Source organism: Lepidochelys kempii, chromosome 6 (genome assembly GCF_965140265.1).
Source record: "Lepidochelys kempii isolate rLepKem1 chromosome 6, rLepKem1.hap2, whole genome shotgun sequence".
Classification (NCBI taxonomy): Eukaryota; Metazoa; Chordata; order Testudines; family Cheloniidae; genus Lepidochelys; species Lepidochelys kempii.
The window spans coordinates 3,872,983-3,895,872 of NC_133261.1; the positions used below are offsets into that span (position 1 = coordinate 3,872,983).

General features: G+C 44.1%; 2 protein-coding genes across 2 annotated transcripts; both read right to left on the reverse strand.

Annotated features, from left to right (window-relative positions):
• Positions 1 to 560: 560 nt before the first annotated feature.
• Positions 561 to 2,524, reverse strand: LOC140912607 (olfactory receptor 5G9-like). Its single transcript, XM_073347263.1, has 2 exons — positions 1,611 to 2,524; positions 561 to 600 (listed from the first exon to the last, which is right to left on the reverse strand). The coding sequence occupies exons 1-2, from the start codon at positions 2,522 to 2,524 to the stop codon at positions 561 to 563; spliced, it is 954 nt and encodes a 317-aa protein (XP_073203364.1).
• Positions 2,525 to 16,593: 14,069 nt separating this feature from the next.
• LOC140913750 (olfactory receptor 8U9-like) lies at positions 16,594 to 17,526 on the reverse strand. Its single transcript, XM_073350549.1, has one exon. The coding sequence runs from the start codon at positions 17,524 to 17,526 to the stop codon at positions 16,594 to 16,596; it is 933 nt and encodes a 310-aa protein (XP_073206650.1).
• Positions 17,527 to 22,890: the final 5,364 nt, after the last annotated feature.

The window sequence follows — 22,890 nt, forward strand, 5'->3', positions numbered from 1 at the left end:
TGAGGCCGTATCTACACAACTGGCTCAATTGGTACTACTGCAATAGATGAAATGGTGTTGATTGAGAAGGTCAGGGGAAGACATGCTAAGTCAGTGGGAGAGCGCTCACCTGTTGAAATCTGTACTCCACGTCCCTCAGAGACTGTGTTCCATTGTGGATATTCCTCAGGGCTGATTTACACTAACGCTGTTGGATTATCTGTGTTACAGTACTTCAGTAACGTAACTCTCCCATTGACATAGCATGGTGTGGACTTAGTCAGTAGCATAACTGAAGTAGCATAACTTAGATCAATTTACAGGAGTAGCGTAGACCAGTCCTGAAAATGATGCAGGACAGAACATAGCCCAGTCACCAGGATACTGTCCAGAAATGTGGGAGACCCACTTTCAAATTGTTTCTCCCCATCAGAGAGAGGGAGGATTGACCAGAATCTCCCACTACCAATGGGAGTGATCTAATCACTAGGTTAAAGTCTACAAGGGAAACAGCACCATTACTGCCTCTTCCATTCCCATCACTTTTGTCAGTGTGGCTCTACATTGTCTTTGCTTTGACATCAAAAAGTATCCAGGAAGGAAAGGAAATGTTCCATTTCTGGTCATGCTAAATAGTTCCTTCGACCCCACAGGACATTTCTGTCAATGTTTTCAATTTGCCAAACATTTAAGGAATTTTCAGATTTGGATCAGATTGAACTGAATTTGTTTCTGAATGTTTTATAACCACCCATGAACCCAAAAATCTGCTATTGTCCCAGCTCTACTCATTTCTCACTATCTGTAACCCGAGCTGTACAATTCCCAGAATCCTATTCTTCAGAGTCCATAGGACTTACCCTAAGAACTAAAAGTAAGACCTCATAGCTAACCTGCTGATGTGGTATAAACATCTCATGTCTGATATGACTTTTTCTTTCTGTATAATTTATGTCCTAGAGAAAACTCACCCTTTCCATTTTACTTTGTATTCAGTTCAGTGCAGCTTCTCACAGAGGATGCACACACACCATGTTCTCTTTTTGATATGTTAATCTTGTTCTTACTTGTTGTTTTGTTGCTCCCTTAACTTAAAATGAAGGCCGTTGTGATGGAAATCACTTTTCTCCTCCACATGAATGGATACAAACCCGGCGACAATCTCTACAACAACCCCACAGAGGACATAAAGGGCTACAGAGGATCAGGAGTGTGTACAAAACTCCCTTTGGTTCAGCCACAGAAACCACACACTTCATACTTGCAACTGCATATTGAAACTAAACCCAATACAAAGCAGAGGGAGAGATAGATTAGATGCCCTCCTCTTCTTTCCCAATACATATAGATCTATGTTTTCAAAGCACACCACATATATTCACACATGTGAAACAGGTGCCCCCTAGAATTTTGCTGGGAGAGTAGCTTAATAAAACCCTGATCTTAATTGGGGCCTACAGGCCTTGTTGGAATACAAAAAAATTAATAAAAGTAACAGTAATGAACAATACTATCATAGGATATGTGAAATTACATTAAAAAGGGCTGGGAATTGAATTCACCTGTTTCCACTCCCCATCACTCTTATGGTATTGAGTTAACAGATTCGAGAATTGGTTAGGAGTTTATTCATTACTTTCCTCAGGGCATCCTTAACTTCCCTGTTCCTCAGGCTGTAGATGAGGGGGTTCAACATGGGGATCACCAGTGTGTAAAACACTGAGGTTATTTTGTCCATGTCCATGGAATAGCTGGAGGTGGGACGTAAATAAATGAAGAGTTGGATGCCATAAAATATTACCACCGCAGTCAAGTGGAAAGTGCAGGTGGAAAAGGCCTTGCGCTGGCCTTCAGCAGAGTGGATCTGCAGGATGGTGGAGATGATATAGAAATAGGAGAGGAGGACAGTCACAAAGCTGCTCACTAGAATACAGCCAATGAAGGCAAACATCACAATCTCATTGATGCGGGTGTCAGAGCAGGAGAGTGCCAGTAGTTGGGGAATGTCACAGAAGAAATGACTGATAATGTTGGAGCTGCAGAACGACAGCCGAAATGTACAAAATGTGTGTATCATTGAATCTACCAACCCCACAGCGCACACCCCAGCCATCAGCTGCTTACAAAGCTGCCTGGACATAGTGACCCTATAGAGCAGCGGGTTACAGATGGCCACATAACGGTCATATGCCATGACAGCCAGCAAGAGGCACTCAATATCTGCAAAAGAGACAAAGAGATACATTTGCACAGCACAGGCCGTGTAAGAAATGCTTTTCCTCTCGGCAAAGAAATTCAGCAGCATCTTAGGGGAAATTGTTGAGGAATAGCAGAGGTCACAGAAAGACAAATTACTGAGGAAAAAGTACATGGGGGTGTGGAGTCGGGGATCAATCCTGATTAACAAGATCATCCCCCCATTCCCCACCAGGGTGATACCATAAATCAGTAGGAACACCATAAACAGGGGGACCTGCAGCTCTGGACGATCTGTCAATCCTGAGAGAATGAACTCAGTTGCCTCTGAGTGATTTCCCTCTTCCATCTCCTCCGCACAGAGATCAGGCTGCTACAGAGATGTGGGCAGGTGGATGGTGCAGAAAACCTGTCCCTTCTCCGTAATGAAGTAAGTGATGATAAATGGAGACCAGTTTCTTAATGGACATCAGTACCCACTCCAGGAAGGGCTTCGTCCACAGAGCCAGATGTTCACAGCTGGTCATTCCAGGTGTTTGATAAAATGCACAGGCTGTGCACATACAATGATAGGCATCTTAATCATGCCCCCCCCACACTAACACTCCTGTTCACTAATCCAGACAGAAAACAGTGACTCGTGACTCTGCTGGGAAAGCATCAGCCTAAAGGGATTATTCCTTAGCTAAAGAAGGGGTGAGCGCAAAGGAGTGTTAATCATTTTACTCTCTTTGGGCAAGGGGAGCTCTGCGGCTTGGCATGTTCGTTTAGGGTAAAGTTGCTTCCTGTGCTAATTAAGCTTTTTGGAAAAGCCCTAGCTTCAGTGACTGTGTAATTGCCTATTTGTTTCCAACCAAAGGAGGTCGCTCCTTTTGCTGAAGGGGTCAGAGTTGGGGCTGAGGCTTTTGGTGCTGGAGGTCTGCTGATCCCCTTGGTGTCTGCTTGTTTGTGTGTGTGAGAATAATTCAGGACAATAGCACGTACCTGCTGGGAAGAGAGAGAGAGAGATATGGGTTGGTGTTTCCTCATAGTCAAAAACTGTAAGTTTGGCGCATTCGGGAAGCTTTAAACTAAGATGGGTGATCTGTGGGACATGATTCCTGAATCAACTGGGAATACCTGAGCTCAGAGAGACACAACACCTAATTAATGCATTCAGTGAACCAAAGCCACCCTCAGTGTAATTGGTGCCCTGGGGATTAATTAGAGCGACTCTTTCTTACTTTTTTATTAATTGATGCAATTTCTACCAGAGTTACAGAATATGAGGTATGGGGTATATTTCATCCTGCTGTTTTCAGTGCAAGCTGGGTACTGCATAGAGCTGACCCACAAAGTGTGTTGTTTTTTTTCTGGAGACCAAAATCTTTTTGCTAAAAACTTAATATTTCGACTCGGAAATACCACGGATGTGCCTCTGATAACACACAGCACCAATCTCTTCCATGGGCCAGGCTCCCAGTCTATACTACATCCCCCATGATGAATGATGGTCTCTCCTCTTGCTGAACTGCCCTGGAACATCACCAGAGTCCCACAGCCATGGTTTAGGGAGGACGGGAGTTTGGTATTTTGATGGAAAGCTTAAAATTTCCAGTGAAAAGACAAGGAGTACTTGTGGCACCTTAGAGACTAACAAATTTATTAGAGCATAAGCTTTCCACAGCTACAGCTCACTTCATTGGATGCATCCAATGTGCCACAAGTACTCCTTTTCTTTTTATGGATACAGACTAACATGGCTGCTACTCTGAAACCAGTGACAAGACAATTTCTTGGAAAAAATAGTTAAATGGAAAATCCAATTTGAAATAAAAAAAAAACTGCTTGAGAAAAATATTCAACCAGCCTTAGCAAGAAATTTGGAATCAAAGGAACTGAAAGCTAGATACAGGTGAAACATCTAAATTGTTTGCAAGTGTAGCTGATATCTTCTCAGTTTTTCCTGATTTCAGAGTAACCTCATTGTCCTGGCCCCAGCAGGTGGAATGTAAAACCTGTAAGTCATGTAAGAGGACTGCAGATTATATCGCTATTTATAGGATGCCAATCACCAGAGTATCTTATGTCCTTCTGTTGATAGGTTTCTCCCCAAAGTAGGAAAGGTAGGTTCAGTAATTTGGCTTGATGGAGACCACATGATGACCAGAGGAGCTCACGAGGAGACCACAGCATGCTACAGAGTTGTGCAGTTCACAAAACTATCCCTCTTGCATGCATATTATCTACACACAGAGCTCAGCTTTAAGATGCTAAATATGTCTACGAGTTAACTAAAAATAGTCTTGCTGTCATCATAAATGTTAATATCTTTGATACGGTATGTCAAAGTTCCTTCCCCACTTTGGACATTAGCCTACAAATGTGGGGACCTGCATGCAAACCCCCTAAGCTTACTTTTACCAGCTTAGGTGAAAACTTCCCCAAGGTACAAACTATTTTACCCCATGCCCTTGATTTTCTACTGCCACCACCAAACATTTCTCTGGGTTCCTGAGAAATACGTAGTTTGGAAAAGTCTTTCCCCAAAAAAATTCTCTCAACCCTTGCACCTCACTTCCTGGGGAAGGTTTGGTAAAAATCCTCACCAATTTGCATAGGTGAACACAGACCCAAGACCTTGGATCTTAGAACAATGAAAAAAACATTCAGTTCTTGAAAAGAAACATTTTAATAGAAGAAACAGTAAAAAGAAAAAGATCATCTCTGTAAGATAAGGATGGTAAATACCTTACAGGGTAATTCGATTCAAAACATAGAGAATCCCTCTAGGCAAAACCTTAGGTTACAAAAAGACACACAGAGAGGAATAGTCATTCTATTCAGCACAACTTATTTTCTCAGCCATTTAAAGAAATCATAATCTAACACATATCTAGCTAGATTACTTAATCTGACCAAGAGGGATTGAAAGGTGGTTAGCCTTCCCTTTATATTTATGACAAGGTATGTGAAGTTATAAGATTAAACTGTGTCGTGTTTGCTGTCATCATAAATGTTAATATAAATGTTAATCTTTATATTTATGGCACGCTAGGGTGAAACGCTGGCTGGGATTTCTTTCTGGAGCTCTAGGAAAAACAGAATTAACACATGCACCTCTAAATATACTACCAAGTATATAAAGACTAACAATATTTTCCACATCTCAAGGACGATTTTAACTAGTTGATTCTGGGAAACTTTCATGGGAGAGTGCATCAGCCACTTTGTTAGAAGCTCCTGAGATGAGTTGGATGTCAAAATCAAAATCTTGGAGAGGTAAACTCCACCGAATAAGTTTTTTGTTATTTCCCGTGGCGGTATGAAGCGACCGTAGCGCAGCATGGTCGGTTTGCAGGTGGAAACACCGTCCCCAAACATATGGGCGTAGCTTTTCCAGAGCATAGACAATGACGTAACATTCTATTTCACTGACTGACCAGTTGCTTTCCCTCTCAGACAGTTTTTTGCTGAGAAACACATTGGAACGGTTTGTCAAAGTCTGGGACCCTTAGCACAGGGTCAGACGTGAGTGTTGCTTTAAGCTGGTTAAAGGCCTTCTGACTGTCTTCGGTCCACTAAACGGCATTTGTCTGTTTCTTTTTGGTTAGGTCTGTCAGTGGGGCAGCGATTTGGCTGTATTGCAGTACAAATCATCTGTAATAACCAGCCAAGCCTAAGAAGGATTGAACCTGTTTCTTTGACTTTGGGACAGGCCACTTTTGGATAGCATCCACTTTGGCCTGTAGGGGGTTGATAGTTCCTTGACCCACCTGGTGTCCAAGGTAAGTCACTCTGTTTAGGCCTATTTGACACTTCTTAGCTTTAACAGTTAGTCCTGCCTCCCTTATGCACTTGAAGACTTTTTTGTAGATGTTCCAGGTGTTCTACCCAGGAATCCAGAAATATGGCTTCATCATCCAGGTAGGTGACTGCATATTCTCCTAATCCTGCTAGGAGACCATCTGCAAGTCTTTGGAAGGTGGTGGGTACATTCCGCAGCCCGAAAGGGAGTACATTAAATTCATACGCCCGAGATGTGTGGTGAAGGCTGACCTTTCCTTGGCGGATTCATCTAGCAGTACCTGCCAGTACCCCTTGGTTAAGTCCAAGGTAGAGATGAACTGGGCCCATCCCAGTTTCTCTAATAGTTCATCTGTGCGTGGCATTGGACAGTTGTCTGGGAGAGTTACAGCTTTTAGCTTATGGTAGTCCAGGAAGAAACATATCTCCCCATCTGGTTTGGGAAATAGAACCACTGGAGGTGCCCATGCACTTTCAGAGGGGCGGATTACCCTCATCTGTAACATATCCTGGATCTTCCATTCTATAGCAGTTTTAGCTTGAGGAGAGACCCAGTAAGGTTGGATTTTAATTGGGTGATCATTACCTGTGTCAATGGAGTTCAGTCAGTCCTGGGGTGGCTGAGAACGTTGGCGCGTAGCTAGAGCACAGCTCCTTGATCTGCTGTCGCTGCATACACCCAAGGGTCATGGAGAGGTTCACCTCTTCTACACCACCAGCACTTTTCCCTTTGTAGTAGACACCTTCAGGCCACTCAGAGTCGTCTCCTCCCTGGGCTGTAAACTGACAAACCTTTAATTCTCTGGAATAAAAGGACTTTAGAGAATTAATATGGTACACCTTAGGCTTTCGGTTGGAGGTGGGGAATGCTATGAGATAATTAACAGCTCCCAAGCGCTCCTGGACTGTGAATGGCCCTTCCCATGATGCTTCCATTTTATGGGCCTGGAGCACCTTTGAGACCATGACCTGGTCCCCTACTTTGAAGGAACGCTCTCTGGCATGTTTATCATAACAGACTTTTTGCTCTTTTTGAGCATCCTATAGGTTTTCTTTAGCAAGGGCTAAAGAGGTTCAGAGAGTGTTTTGTAGGTTGGTTACAAAGTCCAGAATGTTAGTTCCTGGAGAAGGTGTAAATCCCTCCCATTGCTGCTTCACCAACTGTAACGGCCCCTTAGTCTCGCGGCCATATACAAGTTCAAATGGTGAAAACCCTAAACTGGGATGTGGTACAGCTCTGTAGGCAAAGAGCAACTGCTGCAACACTAGGTCCCAATCATTGGAGTGCTCATTTACAAATTTACGTATCATGGCCCCCAAAGTTCCAATAAACTTCTCCACCATGCCATTTGTTTGATGGTGGTAAGGAGTGGCAGTGAGCTTCCCAGAGGTTTTCTATAGTTCCTGCCAGGAAATTAGTTCCTGCATCTGTGAGGATGTTGGAGGGGCAACCTACCCTGGCAAAAATGTCTGCTAGTGCCTGGCACACACTTTTAGCCCTTGTGTTGCTTAGAGCTACTGCTTCTGGCCATCGGGTGGCAAAATCTATGAAAGTCAGTATATACTGCTTTCCTCTGGGTGTCTTTTTCAGAAAAGGACCCAGAATATCCACAGCTGCTCGCTGAAATGGAACTTCAATGATGGGGAGTGGCTGGAGAGGGGCTTTGACCTGGTCTTGGGGTTTTCCCACTCTTTGGCATACTTTACAAGACCAGACATAGGTAGAAACATCCTTGCCCATTCCCTCCCAGTGAAATGACCCCCCACAAACAGTCTTTGGTCCTGTTCCTCCAGCATGGCCACTAGGATGATTGTGGGCTGAGCTCAAGAGCTTGGCCCGGTATTTAGTTGGAACTACCAACTGTCTCTGAGGATGCCAGTCTTCCTGGTGTCCACCAGAAAGTGTTTCCTTGTATAGAAGTCCTCTTTCTACAACAAACTTGGATCGATTAGAAGAGCTGCGAGGCGGTGGGTTACTCCATGCTGCTGTCCAAGCTCTCTGGAGGCTTTCATCGGCTTCCTATTTGGTCTGGAACTAGTCCCTTGATTCTGGAGACATCAGTTTCTTACTGGATTGTGGTCCTATGCTTCGACCCTCTGGAAGCGATGTAGGGGATGGGGCTGTTTCCGTTGACTGTGAACCGCTCTCCGCTGGGACACTATGTTGGGGTTAAGGCTCTGGCTGAGCCTCTTGTATAGGGTTATGGGCTGCTGCCGGTTCAGGTTCAGTGGTGCCCTCTGGTGTTGAGGTTGCAAGTACTGGATTCAGTGCTGGCACGGGGTCTGGTGTTGGTTGTTTGGCTGGTTCCGGTTCTGGGACTGGTTCTGTCTGGGTCTCTGGGACTGGATCCACTACTGCTGTTGCAGACATTGGCCTGGGGTCCGGGTCCATCACCTCTGACCAGGTCCTGATAGAAGTTTCTGGAACAGAGCTAGGCCTCACGGCTTGTTTAGCCTGGCTGCGGGTGACCATTCCCACCCATTGGCCTGCTTCACATGATTGGACAAGTCTTCCCCCAACAGCATGGGGAGGGGATAATCATCATAGACTGCAAAAGTCCACGTTCCTGACCAGTCCTGGTACTGGACAGGCAACTTGGCTGTAGGCAAATTGAAAGAGTTGGACTTGAAGGGTTGAATCGTCACTTGGATCTCTTGGTTGATTAAATTGGTGTCCACTAAGGAACCATGGATAGCCAACACCTGTGCTCTGATGTCCCTCCACACGGTGACCTTCTTCCTGCCCACACTCACAGTTTCCCTCCGCTTCAAGGGTATCTGGGAGGTATCTGGGCCTAAGGATCTCTGGTGTGATTCCGGTGTAATGAACTGTAATCTGTTGGGGTTCTTGGGGCAGTTGGCCTTTACATGCCCCAGCTCATTACATTTAAAACATTGTCCAGCTGACGGGTCACTGGGGAGAGGCTGGTTGCTGGAGTGTGGTGGGATGATAAGGGGTCTGGAGGGTTCTTTGGGAGGTGGGTGGGGCCTTGGGTGGCCCCGGTAATAGGGTGTTGTTTGGGGTTGTCCCTTCTGGTCTCCGCTCCAATAGCAACCAGTTCTCTTCTTCTCTGCCACCTCCACCTATCTGGCTCCAATCTCTCCTGCCTCGATTACAGTTTGGGCTTCCCATCTAGGATGTATCTTTCTATTTCCTCAGGAACACCCTCTAAGAATTGTTCCATTTGCATTAGGAAGGGCAAATTTACTGGAGATTCAACACTTGCTCCTGATATCCAGGCATCCCAATGTTTCTCAATGTGGTAGGCATGTCAGGTAAATAACACGTCTGGTTTCCACCTTAGGGCTCTGAACCTCTGATGAGAATGCTCGGGTGTTATCCCCATTCTGACTCTCGCCTTGGATTTAAACAGTTCATACTTGTTTATGTGTTCTTTAGGCATTTCAGCCGCCACCTTAGCTAAGGGTCCACTGAGCTGCAGCCTCAGCTCTACCATGTATTGGTCGGTAGAGATGCTGTACCCAAGGCAGACCCTTTCAAAGTTTTCTAAGAAGGCCTCATTATCATCACATGCCTTGTAGGTGGGGAACTTTCTGGGATGGTAAGTGGTACCTGGAGAAGGATTGATAGGGTTTGTTGGTATATTCTGGTGAGCCTTTACCTTCACCATCTCCAGTTCATGCTTCATTTCTTTGTCCCTTGCCTCCATCTCTTTGTCCCTTGCCTCCATTTCCCTCCTGTGGGCAGCCTCCCGTACATCCTTCTCCATTTGCATGACTTCTATCTGTCTTTCATGTTTCTTTTGTTTTTCATCAGCCTTAAATCTGGCTAATTCCAGCTTTTGTTGAGCCATGGAGTGTGGCATCCTAACCTCTCTGTTTTTAACTAACTTTACCCCCGAGGTTTAGAAATAAAACAAACAAAACTTGGCTTGTAAAATTTTGTTGTTCTCAAATAGGATACCTATTCTCTGATAGTGATTGTCAGCCTAGAGAAAAAGACTATTCCCTTGTGTCTCTGCTCTGGCCCCAAATCAAAGCAAAAAATCTCCAGCTGCTTGGAAACCTGCTTTCTAGCAGCCCAAAAGAAAAAGAAAATTCCTTTTCAAATCTGTGCTCCTTGTAAAAAAAAAAATCCTAAAAAAAAATACCCTACCTCTTTTGTCTCCAGGCAAATGGGTAGAACACCCTCCTATTTACTTTTATGGGGAAAAAAAACCTCAGGTTTGTGAAGACTTTGAATTTCCCTGCAGGAGGTTAAATACTCTGCCTCCAGGCAAAGAAAACCTGTCGTTCACAAAGATAATCTCCTTTTGTCTCTGCTCTGGCCCCAAAGCAAAGCAAAAAGCCTCCAAATATTTCCAGTTGGAAATCTGCTTTCTAGCAGCCCAACAGAAAACAAATATTTCCTTTTAAAATCTGTGTTTCTGGTTCAAAAAATCTCAGATTGATCTCAAAATGATTTCAAATTCATCCCACCGCTCTGCCATCATGTGAAGGTTCCTCCCAACCCTTGCACCCCACTTCCTGGGGAAGGTTTGGTAAAAATCCTCACCAATTTGCATAGGTGAACACAGACCCAAGGCCTTGGATCTTAGAACAATGAAAAAAGCATTCAGTTCTTGAAAAGAAACATTTTTAACAGATGAAACAGTAAAAAGGAAAGGATCACCTCTGTAAGATCAGGATGGTAAATACCTTACAGGGTAATTAGACTCAAAACATAGATAATCCCTCTAGGCAAAACCTTAGGTTACAAAAAGACACACAGAGAGGAATAGTCATTCTATTCAGCACAACTTATTTTCTCAGCCATTGAAAGAAATCATTATCAAAAACATACCTAGCTAGATTACTTACTAAGTTCTAAGACTCCATTCCTGTTCTGTCCCAGGCAAAAGCTTCACCCAGACAGACACAGACCCCTTTGATGTTCTCCCTCTTCCCAGCTTTTGAAAGTATCTTGTCTCCTCATTGGTCATTTTGGTCAGATGCCAGTGAGGTTATCCTAGCTTCTTAACCCTTTAAAGGTGGGAGGATTTTTCCTCTGACCAGGAGGGATTTTCAAGGTGTGTACCCTTCCCTTTATATTTATGACAACTTCTTAATTAACCCAGAGTATGTATTAATACCTTGCGGGGGGGGGTATAGCTGTGCTTATCTCTCTATCAGTGTTATAGAGGGTGAACAAATTATGAGTTTCCTCTGTATAAGCTTTATACAGAGTAAAATGGATTTATTTCAGGTTTGGACCCCATTGGGAGCTGGGCATCTGAGTGTTAGAGTCAGGAACACTTCTTTAGGTGAGCCTTGGGCAGGGCAAGGGACACACATCTGCATACACTTGGGGGGAGGGATAGCTCAGTGGTTTGAGCATTGGCCTGCTAAACCCAGGGTTGTGAGTTCAATCCTTGAGGGGGGCATTTAGGGATCTGGGGCAAAAATTGGGGATTGGTCCTGCTTTGAGCAGGGGGTTGGACTAGATGACCTCCTGAGGTCCCTTCCAATCCTGATATTCTATGATTCATTCAGCTCCACTGTACCCCCCACCACATATGCACATATGGAGTGCAATGTCACACAGAGCTTTGCCCAGCACTGGACAGAAGGGGGAATTGAACCCAGATCTCCCACCTCACAGGTGAATACCCCAACTCTTGGGCTAAGAATTACAATGGGAAGGACCTTCGCCGCCTCCTGCTGTGGCTATGTTGCAATTGGCCGAAACTTGAACAGCTTAATGGGACTAAATCAGGGGGCCCAGGTAATCTTCATCCAAGAATATTAATGGAATTGGCACATGAAATTGCAAGCCTATTAGCAAGAATTTTTAATGAATCTGTAAACTCAGGGACTGTACCATATGATTGGAGAATTGCTATCATAGTTCCTATTTTTAAGAAAGGAAAAAAAAAGTGATCCGGGTAACTACAGGCCTGTTAGTGTGACATCTGTAGTATGCAAGGTCTTGGAAAAAAAATTGAAGGAGAAAGTAGTTAAGGACATTGAGGTCAATGGTAAATGGGACAAAATACAACATGGTTTTACAAAAGGTAGATCGTGCCAAACCAACCTGGTCTCCTTCTTTGAGAAAGTAACAGATGTTTTAGACAAAGGAAACACAGTGGATCAAATTTACCTAGATTTCAGTAAGGCATTTGATATCGTGCCACATGGGGAATTATTAGTTCAATTGGAAAATATGTGGATCAATATGAAAATTGAAAGGTGGAAAAGGAAATGTTTAACAGGGAGACTACAGCAGGTCCTACTGAAAGGTGAACTGTCAGGCTGGAGGGAGGTTACCAGTGGAGTTCTGCAGGGATCAGTTTTGGGACCAATCTTATTTAATCTTTTTATTACTGATCGCGGCACAAAAAGAGGGAATGTGCTAATAAAGTTTGCAGATGATGCAAAGCCGGGAGGTATTGCTAATTTAGAGAGAGACTGGGATATCATACAGGAAGATTTGGATGACCTTGTAAACTGGAGTAATAGTAATAGGATGAAATTTAATAGTGAGAAGTGTAAGGTTACGCATTTAGGGATTAATAACAAGAATTTTAGTTATAAGCTGGGGACGCATCAATTAGAAGTAATGGAGGAGGATGTTGGTGACACTGGGCATCATACTAGGTAACTCGGGAGGGTGGAAGGCCACAAGTGCCGAGGAAGCCCCCCCGCGCTAGGCCCAGACAAACCAAAGCCTCTCCATTCCGTGAACTTTCTGTAATCCTGCCAGACTATGAGGAAGCTAGTATAAAAACAGAGACAGAAAGCTGCAAAAACAGTTTAGAGCAGACAGCCTGCTCTCAGAGACAGCTTTCAGACAGCTCCGACAAGGGTAAGTGTACAGATAAGAAAGGAATGTTTTGCACTTGCTTTCTGCAACACAGGAACAGATACAATCAAATAAGGCAGGGCTTACATAATGCTAATGAGGAAACATCTAATTGGCCGCTTTGGCTGTATTATTGTAGAGGGCAATAGGTAATTGGTTGTATATGCTTCTGTAGCTAAGTTGGGAAAAAAGGTATAAATTGTATGATGTAATCTGCAGTCGGGTTTGCAGAATTTGAGACAGCTGTATCTCCCTGGACCTGTTTGCAGCTGCAAATAAACTCTCTGCTTCTCCACCCCGTTATGATTATTGGGTGATGCATACCGGGCAACGAACCCCTACTGTTGCTTGCCTTGGGCACTCTGTGCCAGCAACAAGGAGAAGGACCTTGGAGTATTGGTTGATCATAGGATAACTATGAGCTGCAAATGTAATATGGCCATGAAAAAAGCTAATGCGGTCTTGGGATGCATCAGGTGAGGTATTTCCAGTTGAGATAAGGAGGTTTTAGTACCATTATCCAAGGCACTGGTGAGAACTCACCTGGAATAATGTATGCAGTTCTGGTCTCCCATGTTTAAGAAAGATTAATTCAAACTGGAACAGGTACAGCAAAGGGCTACAAGGATGATGTGAGGAATGGAAAACCTGTCTTATGAAAGGAGACTGAAGGAGCTTGGCTTGTTTAGCCTAACTAAAAGAAGGTTGAGGGGAGATATGATTGCTCTCTATAAATATATCAGAGGGATAAATACCGGAGAGGGAGAGGAATTATTTAATCTCAGTACCAATTTGGACACAAGAACAAATGGATATAAACTGGTCATTGGGAAGTTTAGACTTGAAATTAGATGAAGGTTTCTAACCATCAGAGGAGTGAAGTTTTGGAATAGCTTTCCAAGGCAAGCAGTGGGGGGCAAAAGAACTATCTGGCTTTAAGATTAAACTCGATAAGTTTATGGAGGAGATGGTATGATGGGATAACATGATTTTGGCTATTAATTAATCTTTAAATATTCATGGTAAATAGACCCAATGGCCTGTGATGGGATGTTAGATGGGGTGGGAGCTGAATTACTACAGAGAATTCTTTCCTGGGTATCTGGCTGGTGAATCTTGCCCATATGCTCAGAGTTCAGCTGATCGCCATCGTTGGGGTTGGGAAGGAATTTTCCTCCAGGGCAGATTGTCAGAGGCCCTTGAGGTTTTTTGCTTTCCTCTGTAGCATGGGGTAGGGTTCACTTTCTGGAGGATTCTCTGCTCCTTGAAGTCTTTAAACCATGATTTGAGGACTTCAATAGCTCAGACATAGGTGAGAGGTTTTTCGCAGGAGTGGGTGGGTGAGATTCTGTGGCCTGCGTTTTGCAGAAGGTCAGACTAGATGATCATAATGATCCCTTCTGACCTCAATATCTATGAATCTATGAAATCTTCCCCCCACACACTCACACAAATATTGTTTTGGGACAAAGCTGTTAGGCATATTTGTAACATGTTTATGAAAAGTTTCAGGTCAATCCAAACAGTAATGTTTTTGACAATAAATTATTAGTCAAGATGAAATTCACTCATTTCTGGACACCTTTGCATCCCAATGCTGGGAAATTACTTGAAGAGGCATATGAAGAGGTGACCAACAAATAAAGTGGAATACAGTCACCTCAGTTTTGTATCATGTTAAAATGACCTCACAGAAGAGACAGCGATCCAGGCCAGCTGATTTTCTGTCCCTCTGTGTTCCATTTCCAAAAGGAAAGACATGGCAACAACATTAATTGTGTGTGCTGTGCACACCTGTTGTCCTGGGAGCAAAGATAGTCCAGGGAGAAAATCTCAAACTCATCAAAGCCAAATTTAACCTCTGCCGCCCAAGTTAGCAGCTCCAGAGCTATAAAGGGTAACATTGGTGTGGTGAGCAAACAGGGAAAGATTTGACTCTTAGTCTGATCTTTGGGTTCTGAGCTGCTACTGATTCCGTCCTCAACTCATTGTAAGTGAAGGGAGGAAAAAGAAAGAGGTACCACCAAGTCATGGGCAAGCAAGTGAGTTTCAGAACATTTCAGCCTGTAATTGAAATGAAATTCATGGGAGGGGAAGGAAGAAACTATCCTGAGAGGAGAAATTTCAACTTTTCTGAACATATTTACCTATCAAAAGAAGGAAAGAGCTTTATCAAGGGAAGGAGAAGAATGATGGAAAAGGAGAGAAAAATCGCTCTCGTGGGAAGGGGAAAAACTCACCAATGGATACAGGGAATATCTATACTAAGGCCATTACATTGACTCAGCTATGAAGTGCAGCAGTGCCATAGTGTAGATCCTTTCCACAGTGATGGAAGGGTTTTTCCTTTGATGTAGTTAATCCACGTCCCCGAGAGGCAGTAGCTAGGTCAATGGAAGAATGACACTGAGGGTCAGTACAAGCTAACTGCCACCCACAGGGCGTGAAAAGTTTCCCCACCCTGTCTGACGGAGCTCTGTTGATCTTTTTTTTTCAGCATAAACCAGGCCTCAGAGAAGGAAAAGACCAGTTGGGAAATCTAGTCCTATCTCCCTGCCAAGAAGCAAAATCCCCTTCGGTTCTTTTTGTTCAGCAGAGTTGGAAATATGCCAGTGGTCCCAGCCTCCCCCTAGAGATTATTCTGCATTCTGACTGAGCTCAGTGTCAGGCTGTGTGTGTGTCGTGGGCACTCTGTGTGTGTGTGTGTGTGTGTGTGTGTGTTTGGTGTGCAGAGGACACTATGTGTGTGTGTGTGAGGTGGGGGGTGCAGTGGAGCTGAATGTCAAGTGGAGACGGATGCGTGTCCCTTGCCCTGCCAGTGCTCAGGCTGGCGTCCCCCCACCCCCGAGTGCAGGGCTCCTTGTGAGATCATAGAATCATAGGACTGGAAGGGATCTCGAGAGGTCATCTCGTCCCCTCCCCTGCACTCACAGCACGACTGAGTATTATCTACACCATCCCTGACAGGTGTTTGTCTAACCTGCTCTTAACAATCTGTAGCGGTGGAGATTCCACAACCTTCCTGGGCAGGTTTCAGAGTAGCAGCCGTGTTAGTCTGTATTCGCAAAAAGAAAAGGAGGACTTGTGGCACCTTAGAGACTAACCAATTGCATCCGATGAAGTGAGCTGTAGCTCACGAAAGCTCACGCTCAAATAAATTGGTTAGTCTCTAAGGTGCCACAAGTCCTCCTTTTCTTTTTCCTGGGCAAGTTATTCCAGTCCTTAGCCACCCTCACTGTTGGGATGTTTTACCTAATGTCCAACCTAAAACACCCTTCCTGCAATTGAAATCCATCAGTTCTTGTACTATCCTCCCATTCCGCCCTGCCCCCCCAGACACACACACATTGTTTTGTGATTTTATTCCTAAACTCTGTGTGACGGGTTGCATTACAGAAACCCCTTTGGAACTGTTTCAGAATAGCAGCCATGTAAGTCTGTATTCACAAATAGGAAAGGAGGACTTGTGGCATAAGCTTTTGTGAGCTACAGCTCACTTCATCAGATGCATTCAGTGGAAAATACAGTGGGAACTGCCACTCGCTGTCCTGAGATGTGAAGTTGAACATTTCACCCTCTAGGTGGATGCCCCTAGCAACCAGCTTTTAAAATCATTCTCTTTCTGAACCTGTGAGTCTTCCTCAGGTTTTGTCCAATGACCTCAGTTGGGGTCTGCAGACATTGTTGCAATACAAACAAATTAATATTAATTACAAAATAATAATGAACAATAATCACATGGGCTGTGCAAAATTACGTTGTAAGGGGCTGGGAATTGAATTCAAATGTATCCACTCCCCATAACTAAACCAGTACTGAGTTAAGCAGATTCAAGAATTGGTTAGCAGTTTATTCATTGCTTTCCTCAGGGCGTCCTTCACCTCCGTGTTCCTCAGGCTGTAGATGAGGGGGTTCAACATGGGGATCACCAGCGTGTAAAACACTGAGGCCACTTTATCTGTGTCCATAGAATAGCTGGAGGTGGGACGCAAATACATGAAGAAGAGGGTGCCAAAAGACAGGACCACAGCGGTTAAGTGGAAAGTGCAGGTCGAGAAGGCTTTGCCCTGGCCCTCAGCACAGTAGATCTGCAGGATGGTGGAGATGATATAGATATAGGAGAGGAGGATAGTCACAAAGCTGCTCACTGTAATGCAGCTTGTCAGAGCAAACATCACAATCTCATTGATGTGGGTGTCAGAACAGGAGAGCGCCAACAGTGGGAGGATGTCACAGGAGAAATGATTGATGATGTTGGAGCTGCAGAATGACAGCCGAAATGTAAAACACGTGTGTATAATTGAATCCACCACCCCCAGAGCGTACACCCCAGCCACCAGCTGTTTACAAAGGTGCCTGGACAAGGTGACCGTATAGAGCAGCGGGTTACAAATGGCCACATAACGGTCATACGCCATCACAGCCAACAAGAGGCACTGAGCATCTGCAAAAACGATAGAGAGATACATTTGCAGAGCGCAGGCAGTGTAAGAAATGCTTTTCCTCTCAGCAAAGAAATTCAGCAGCATCTTAGGGGAAATTATCGTGGAAATGCAGAGGTCACAGATAGACAAATTCCTGAGGAAAAAGTACATAGGGGTGTGGAGTCGGGGATCAATTGAGATGAACAAGATCATCCCCCCATTCCCCACCAGGGTGATACTATAAATCAGTAGGAACACCAGAAACAGAGGAATGTGCAGCTCTGGACGATCTGTCAATCCTGAGAGAATGAACTCAGTCACCTCCGAGTGATTTCCCATCTCCTCTGAACACAGATCAGGCAGCTACAGAGATGTGGGCATGTGGAGGGTGCAGAAAACCTGTCCCTTCTCTGTAATGAAGTAAGTGAAGATGAATGCAGATCAGTTTCTCAATGGACATCAGTACCTGCTCCGGGAACTGCTTAGTCCACAGAGTCAGATATTCACAGCTGGTCATTCCAGGTGTTTGATAAAATGCACACGCAGTGCAAACACAATGACACACAGGTTAATTGTGTTCCCACACAAACACTCCTGTTCACTAATCGAAAAAGAAGACAGTAATTTGTGACTCTGCTGTGAGAGAATCAGTCTGAAGGGATTATTCCTTAGCTAAAGAAGGGGTGAGAGTAAAGGATTGTCAATCTTTCCACCCTCTTTTGGCAAGGGGAGCTCTGTGGCTTGGCATGTCAGTTTGGGGTGAAGTTGCTTACTGTGCTAATTAAGCTGTTTGGCATTTACTGGAGCCTGTATGAAAACCCAGAGACATCATTGGAAACCCTGGCTTCAGTGACTAGGTAATTGCTTATTTTTTCCAACCCAGGAGGTCGCTCCCTTAGCTGAAGGGGTCGGAGTTGGGGCTGAGGCATTAAATGCTGGAGGTCTGGAATTCAATACCTGCTGATCCCCATGGTGTCTGAGTGTGTGCGTGTCTGTAATTCAGGAGAATAGCACGTACCTGCTGAGAAGAGAGAGAGAGAGATGTGATGGCATTTCCCCTTCCATGGAAACTACCAGTTTGGAGCATTCACGAAGTTTTATACTGAGATGTGTGATCTATGGGACATGATTCCTGAAGCAACTGAGAATACCTGAGCTCAGAGAGCCATAACACCTAATTAACGCATTCAGTGAACCAAAGCCACCTTGGTGTAATTGGTGCCCTGGGGATTAATTTGTCTTATTCTTCCCTACTGTGTTATTAAATGATGCAATTTCTACTGGAGTTACAGAGTATGAGGTTAGTGGTATATTTCATCCTGATTTTTTCAGTGCAAGCCAAGTACTGTGTAGAGCTGATCCACAAAAGGTTGGGTTTTTTTTTTTGTTTTTTGGTGGTTTTTTTTTTTTTTTTTGTGGAGACTGAAATCTTTTTGCTCGGAAATACTATAGGGGTGCATCAGATACCAAACAGCACTAATCTCTTCCATGTTCCTGGCTCCCAGGTTGGACTACATCCCCCATGATGCATGATGGTCTCTCCTCTTTCTGAAATGCTCTGGAACTTCACCAGAGTCCCACAGCCATGGTTTAGGGAAGAGGGGTGTTTGGTGTTTTTATGGAATGCTGATAGTTTCCAGGGACAAGATAATTTCATGGAAAAAATAGTCAAAAGGAAAATCCAATTACCCATCATAAAAAAATCTCAAGAAAAATTTTCAAACAGCCTTAGGAAGAAATTTGGAATCAAGGAATAGAAAAGTCCTAATTCTTTGCAGGTGTAGCTGATATCTTCTCAGTCATTCCAAATTTCAGAATCACCTCACTGTCCTGGCACAAATAGGTCAAATGTAAAACCACTGTAAAACACTGTAAAACAAGTAAGAGTACTCCAGATTATCCATCTATGTATAGAATGCCAATCACCATGGTATTCTATGTCCTTTCCTTCTAGGTTACTCTCCAAAATAGGAAAGATAGATTCACTCATTTTTGCCTGGTGGAGACCACATGGTGACCTGAGGAGCTCAGGAGGAAACCATACTATGCTATGGACTTCTTCAGTTCACATACTATCCCTCTTGCATGCATATTGTCTGCACACAAAGCTCTGATTTAATATGCCAAATAAATCTATGAGTCAACTAGAAATAGTCATGCTCTCACCACAAATATTAACACAGATTTTTTGATAATGAATGTGAAGTTATAATATGACACTGTATCATGTAGTTAATACATATTGCAAACTAAGGCTGGCAAACTGGTCTGTCTTAAACAAAGAAATGTGTGCTCTGCTTAATTTTGTATCTAAACAGTAAAACAAGAGTCGTCAAGCTGGAAAGGAAACAAAGGAAGCCTAAAAAGGTGAGGAAAAAGCGGCAGGGAATATCCTTCTATATAGACATTTTGTCTTCTGGTAACCAGGTGGAAATGTTTCTCAAAGGGTGGGTAGGACTATAAAAAGAAGGGGCAGGCATCCCAAGGCCCTGCTCTCTCTCTCTCTCTCTCTCTCTCTCTCTTCCCCCCCCCTCCCCATTGATTCACTGTGTCTGAATAAAGGGATAAAGGAATCATCCATTGGATTGGGGAGGGGTCCTGACCTAAGAAGTCTGGTCAACAAGACTGCTGAAAGCATGTGGAGAGGAAAGTTTTGCTTTGAATTTCACATAATTTGTTAACTTAAGCACAAGTTTCATTATAGCTTTAGTTTTCTTGTAACCATGTCTGACTTCTATGCTTCCTTACTTGCACTCACTTAAGATCTATCTTTGTAGTCAATTAAGTTTGTTTTATTGTTTTATCTGGTCCAGTGCATTTAAATAGAAGTGTCTGAGAAGCTAAGTTGCAGGCATGTTAGTGCTATTAAAGAAATAATGGACAATGTACCTTGTATTGTCCAGGAGAGGACTGGGCAGCACAGGACATCCATTTCTGGAGGGAAATCAAAGACTAGGGAGCATGTTGGGGTCACCCTACAGTATAACCAAGGGTGGTGAGAGCCTGAGCATAACCCAACTATTCCTGGCCAGGCTGTAGTTATACACACACGCTCAGGGTGTGATTTGCATGCTAGATGGTTGTTTGAGAGTGGCCTAGGTGGAAGCCACTTCAGCAAGACATTGCAAGGTTGTGACACAGCTGTTGATTAGTCTGGGTCGATGACAATAGTGTTCAATTGACATGAAAGGGTGAGGTCCCCCAATGAATGGGCCCATGCACTGATCTGTGGCTGAAGATGCACAAGGACAATGTGGTCATCACCTCCCCACAAGGAGATCTCTGACAGTCCCAGTGATGATTCTTCCCTTCTTCACTATGGTAGCAGAAATTATCCCCTGTGGGTGTTCGGGCTTTCCTGGTATTATCCGTGCTCCGGAGCATATCGGTGCCCCCTTCTCCTAAGTGGTGCCAACCTTTGAGGCATTGCAGGATTGATTGTATTAGGAGGAAAAATTGATGATCCAAGTAAGCTATATTCTTTGCTATAATCCTTGGAGAAGGGGTTACAAAGAGTGTACGAAAAGTCCTGATTCCCTGAATACCTGTAGAAAAAACCTACAACCAACAATCTCTGTATTCAGAAACTCCTAAGTCCATCATTCCAGGTCTGTGCACAGGAAACACTATGCCCCTACTTCCTCTAAAACTCATGCTCATAATCCTCCTTCTGGCTTTCTCCTTCCTGTGATCCGGAGGTGGCTGGGGCAGTCCTCAGTGAAAATGCCAAGGGCAGGGCAGGCTGCTAAAAGGAGGATATTCCCCAAACCAGTAGGTTAACACTGAAGATCTGCGAAGATGCTGCAAAATATCTCTGAGCATCCCAGCTCTGTCCCGATTATTCATCTCTTAATTTTATTTATTTCCTATTATTTGTAATCTGTGAAACAGAGTTTAGGAATAAAACTGCAAAGAAACGTGTTGGGGTGGGGGGACAGGATAGGGCAAGAACCGATGGACTTTAATTGCAGAAACGGGGGTTTAGGTTGGACATTAGGAAAAACATCCCAACAGTGAGGGTGGCTGTGCACTGGAATAACTTGCCTAAGAAGGTTGTAGAATCTTCACCATTGGAGATTTTTAAGAGCAGGTTAGACAAACACCAGTCAGGGATGGTCTAGATAATATTCAGCACTGCCATGAGTGCAAGGAAGTGGACTAGATGACCTCTCGAGGTCCCTTCCAGTCCTATGATTCTATGATCTTACAAGGAACCCTGCACTGAGAGGAGGGGGGACAGCAGTCTGAGCACTGCGAAGGGCAAGGGAAATGCACCTGCCTCCATTTGACATTCATCTCCACTGTACCCCCCAACACATGAACACACATAGTGCTCACTGCACACCAAGCACACACACACACACACATAATGACCAGTAAACACACAGAGAGAGTGTCCACTACACAGAACACACACATTGCCCACTGCATACAACACACTCAATGCCAACTGTACACCAAAGACACACACACAGCCTGACACTGAGCTCAATGAGAATGCAGAATAATCTCTACTGGGAAGCTGGGACAGCTGCAATATTTCCAACTCTCCTGAACAAAAAGAATCGAAGGGGATTTTGCTGCCCTGGCAGGGAGAGAGGACTAGATTTCCCAACTGGTCAGAAGCATATTTTCATAAAGCATATGGAGTGCAATGTCACACAGAGCTTTGCCCAGCACTGGACAGAAGGCGAAATTGAACCTGGATCTCCCACCTCAGAGGTGAACACCCCAACTCTTGGGCTAAAAATTCCAAAGGGAAGGCCCACCACCGCCTCCTGCAGTGGCTGCTTTGTGACCGGCATCTAAGTCTTCCCCCTGCACACACGCAGTGCTTTGGCACAAAACTATTAGGCATATTTGTAACACATTTGTGAATGGTTTCAGGTCAATCCAAATGGTATTGTTTTTGACAATAAATGATTAGTCCAGAAGAAATTCACTCATTTCTAGACACATTTTGTCCCAACCCTGGGAAATTACTTAAAGAGATGTTTGGAGAGGTGAACAACAAATAAAGTTGAATACAGTCCACTCAGGTTTTTTTCATGGTAAAATGACCTCACGGGAGAGACAGCGATCCAGGCCAGCTGATGATCTGGCCATCTGTGTTCCATTTCCACAAGGAAAGACACGGCAAGAACATTCACTACATGTGCTGTGCACACCGTTTTTTTCTGAGAGCAATGATGCTCCAGGGATCAAATCTGAAAGTCATCAAAGCCAAATTTAACCTCTTCTGGCCAAAGAAGTAGTTCCAGAGTTATTAAGGGTAACATCGGTGTGGTTAGCAAACAGGGAAAGATTTGACTCTGAATTTACGGTTCTGAGCAGGTACTGCTTCCATCCCTCTTAACTGATTGTAAGTGAAGGGAGGAAAAAGAAAGAGGTACCACCAAGTCATGGGGAAACAAGTCAGTTTCAGAGGATTTCAGCCTTTAATTGAAATGACATTCATGGGAGGGGAAGGAAGGAATTATGCTGAGAGTAAAAATTTCTGAACAGATTTACCCATCAAAAGAAGGAAAGAGCTTTACAAGGGAGGGAGAAGAGCGATGGAAAAGGAGAGAAAAATCGCTTTAATGGGAAGGGGGAAACCCCCCCATCAAGTCAGGGAATGTCAATACTAAGGCCGTTACATTGACTCAGCTATGGTGTGCATCAGCGCCACAGTGTAGATGCTTTCCACAGTCATGGAATATT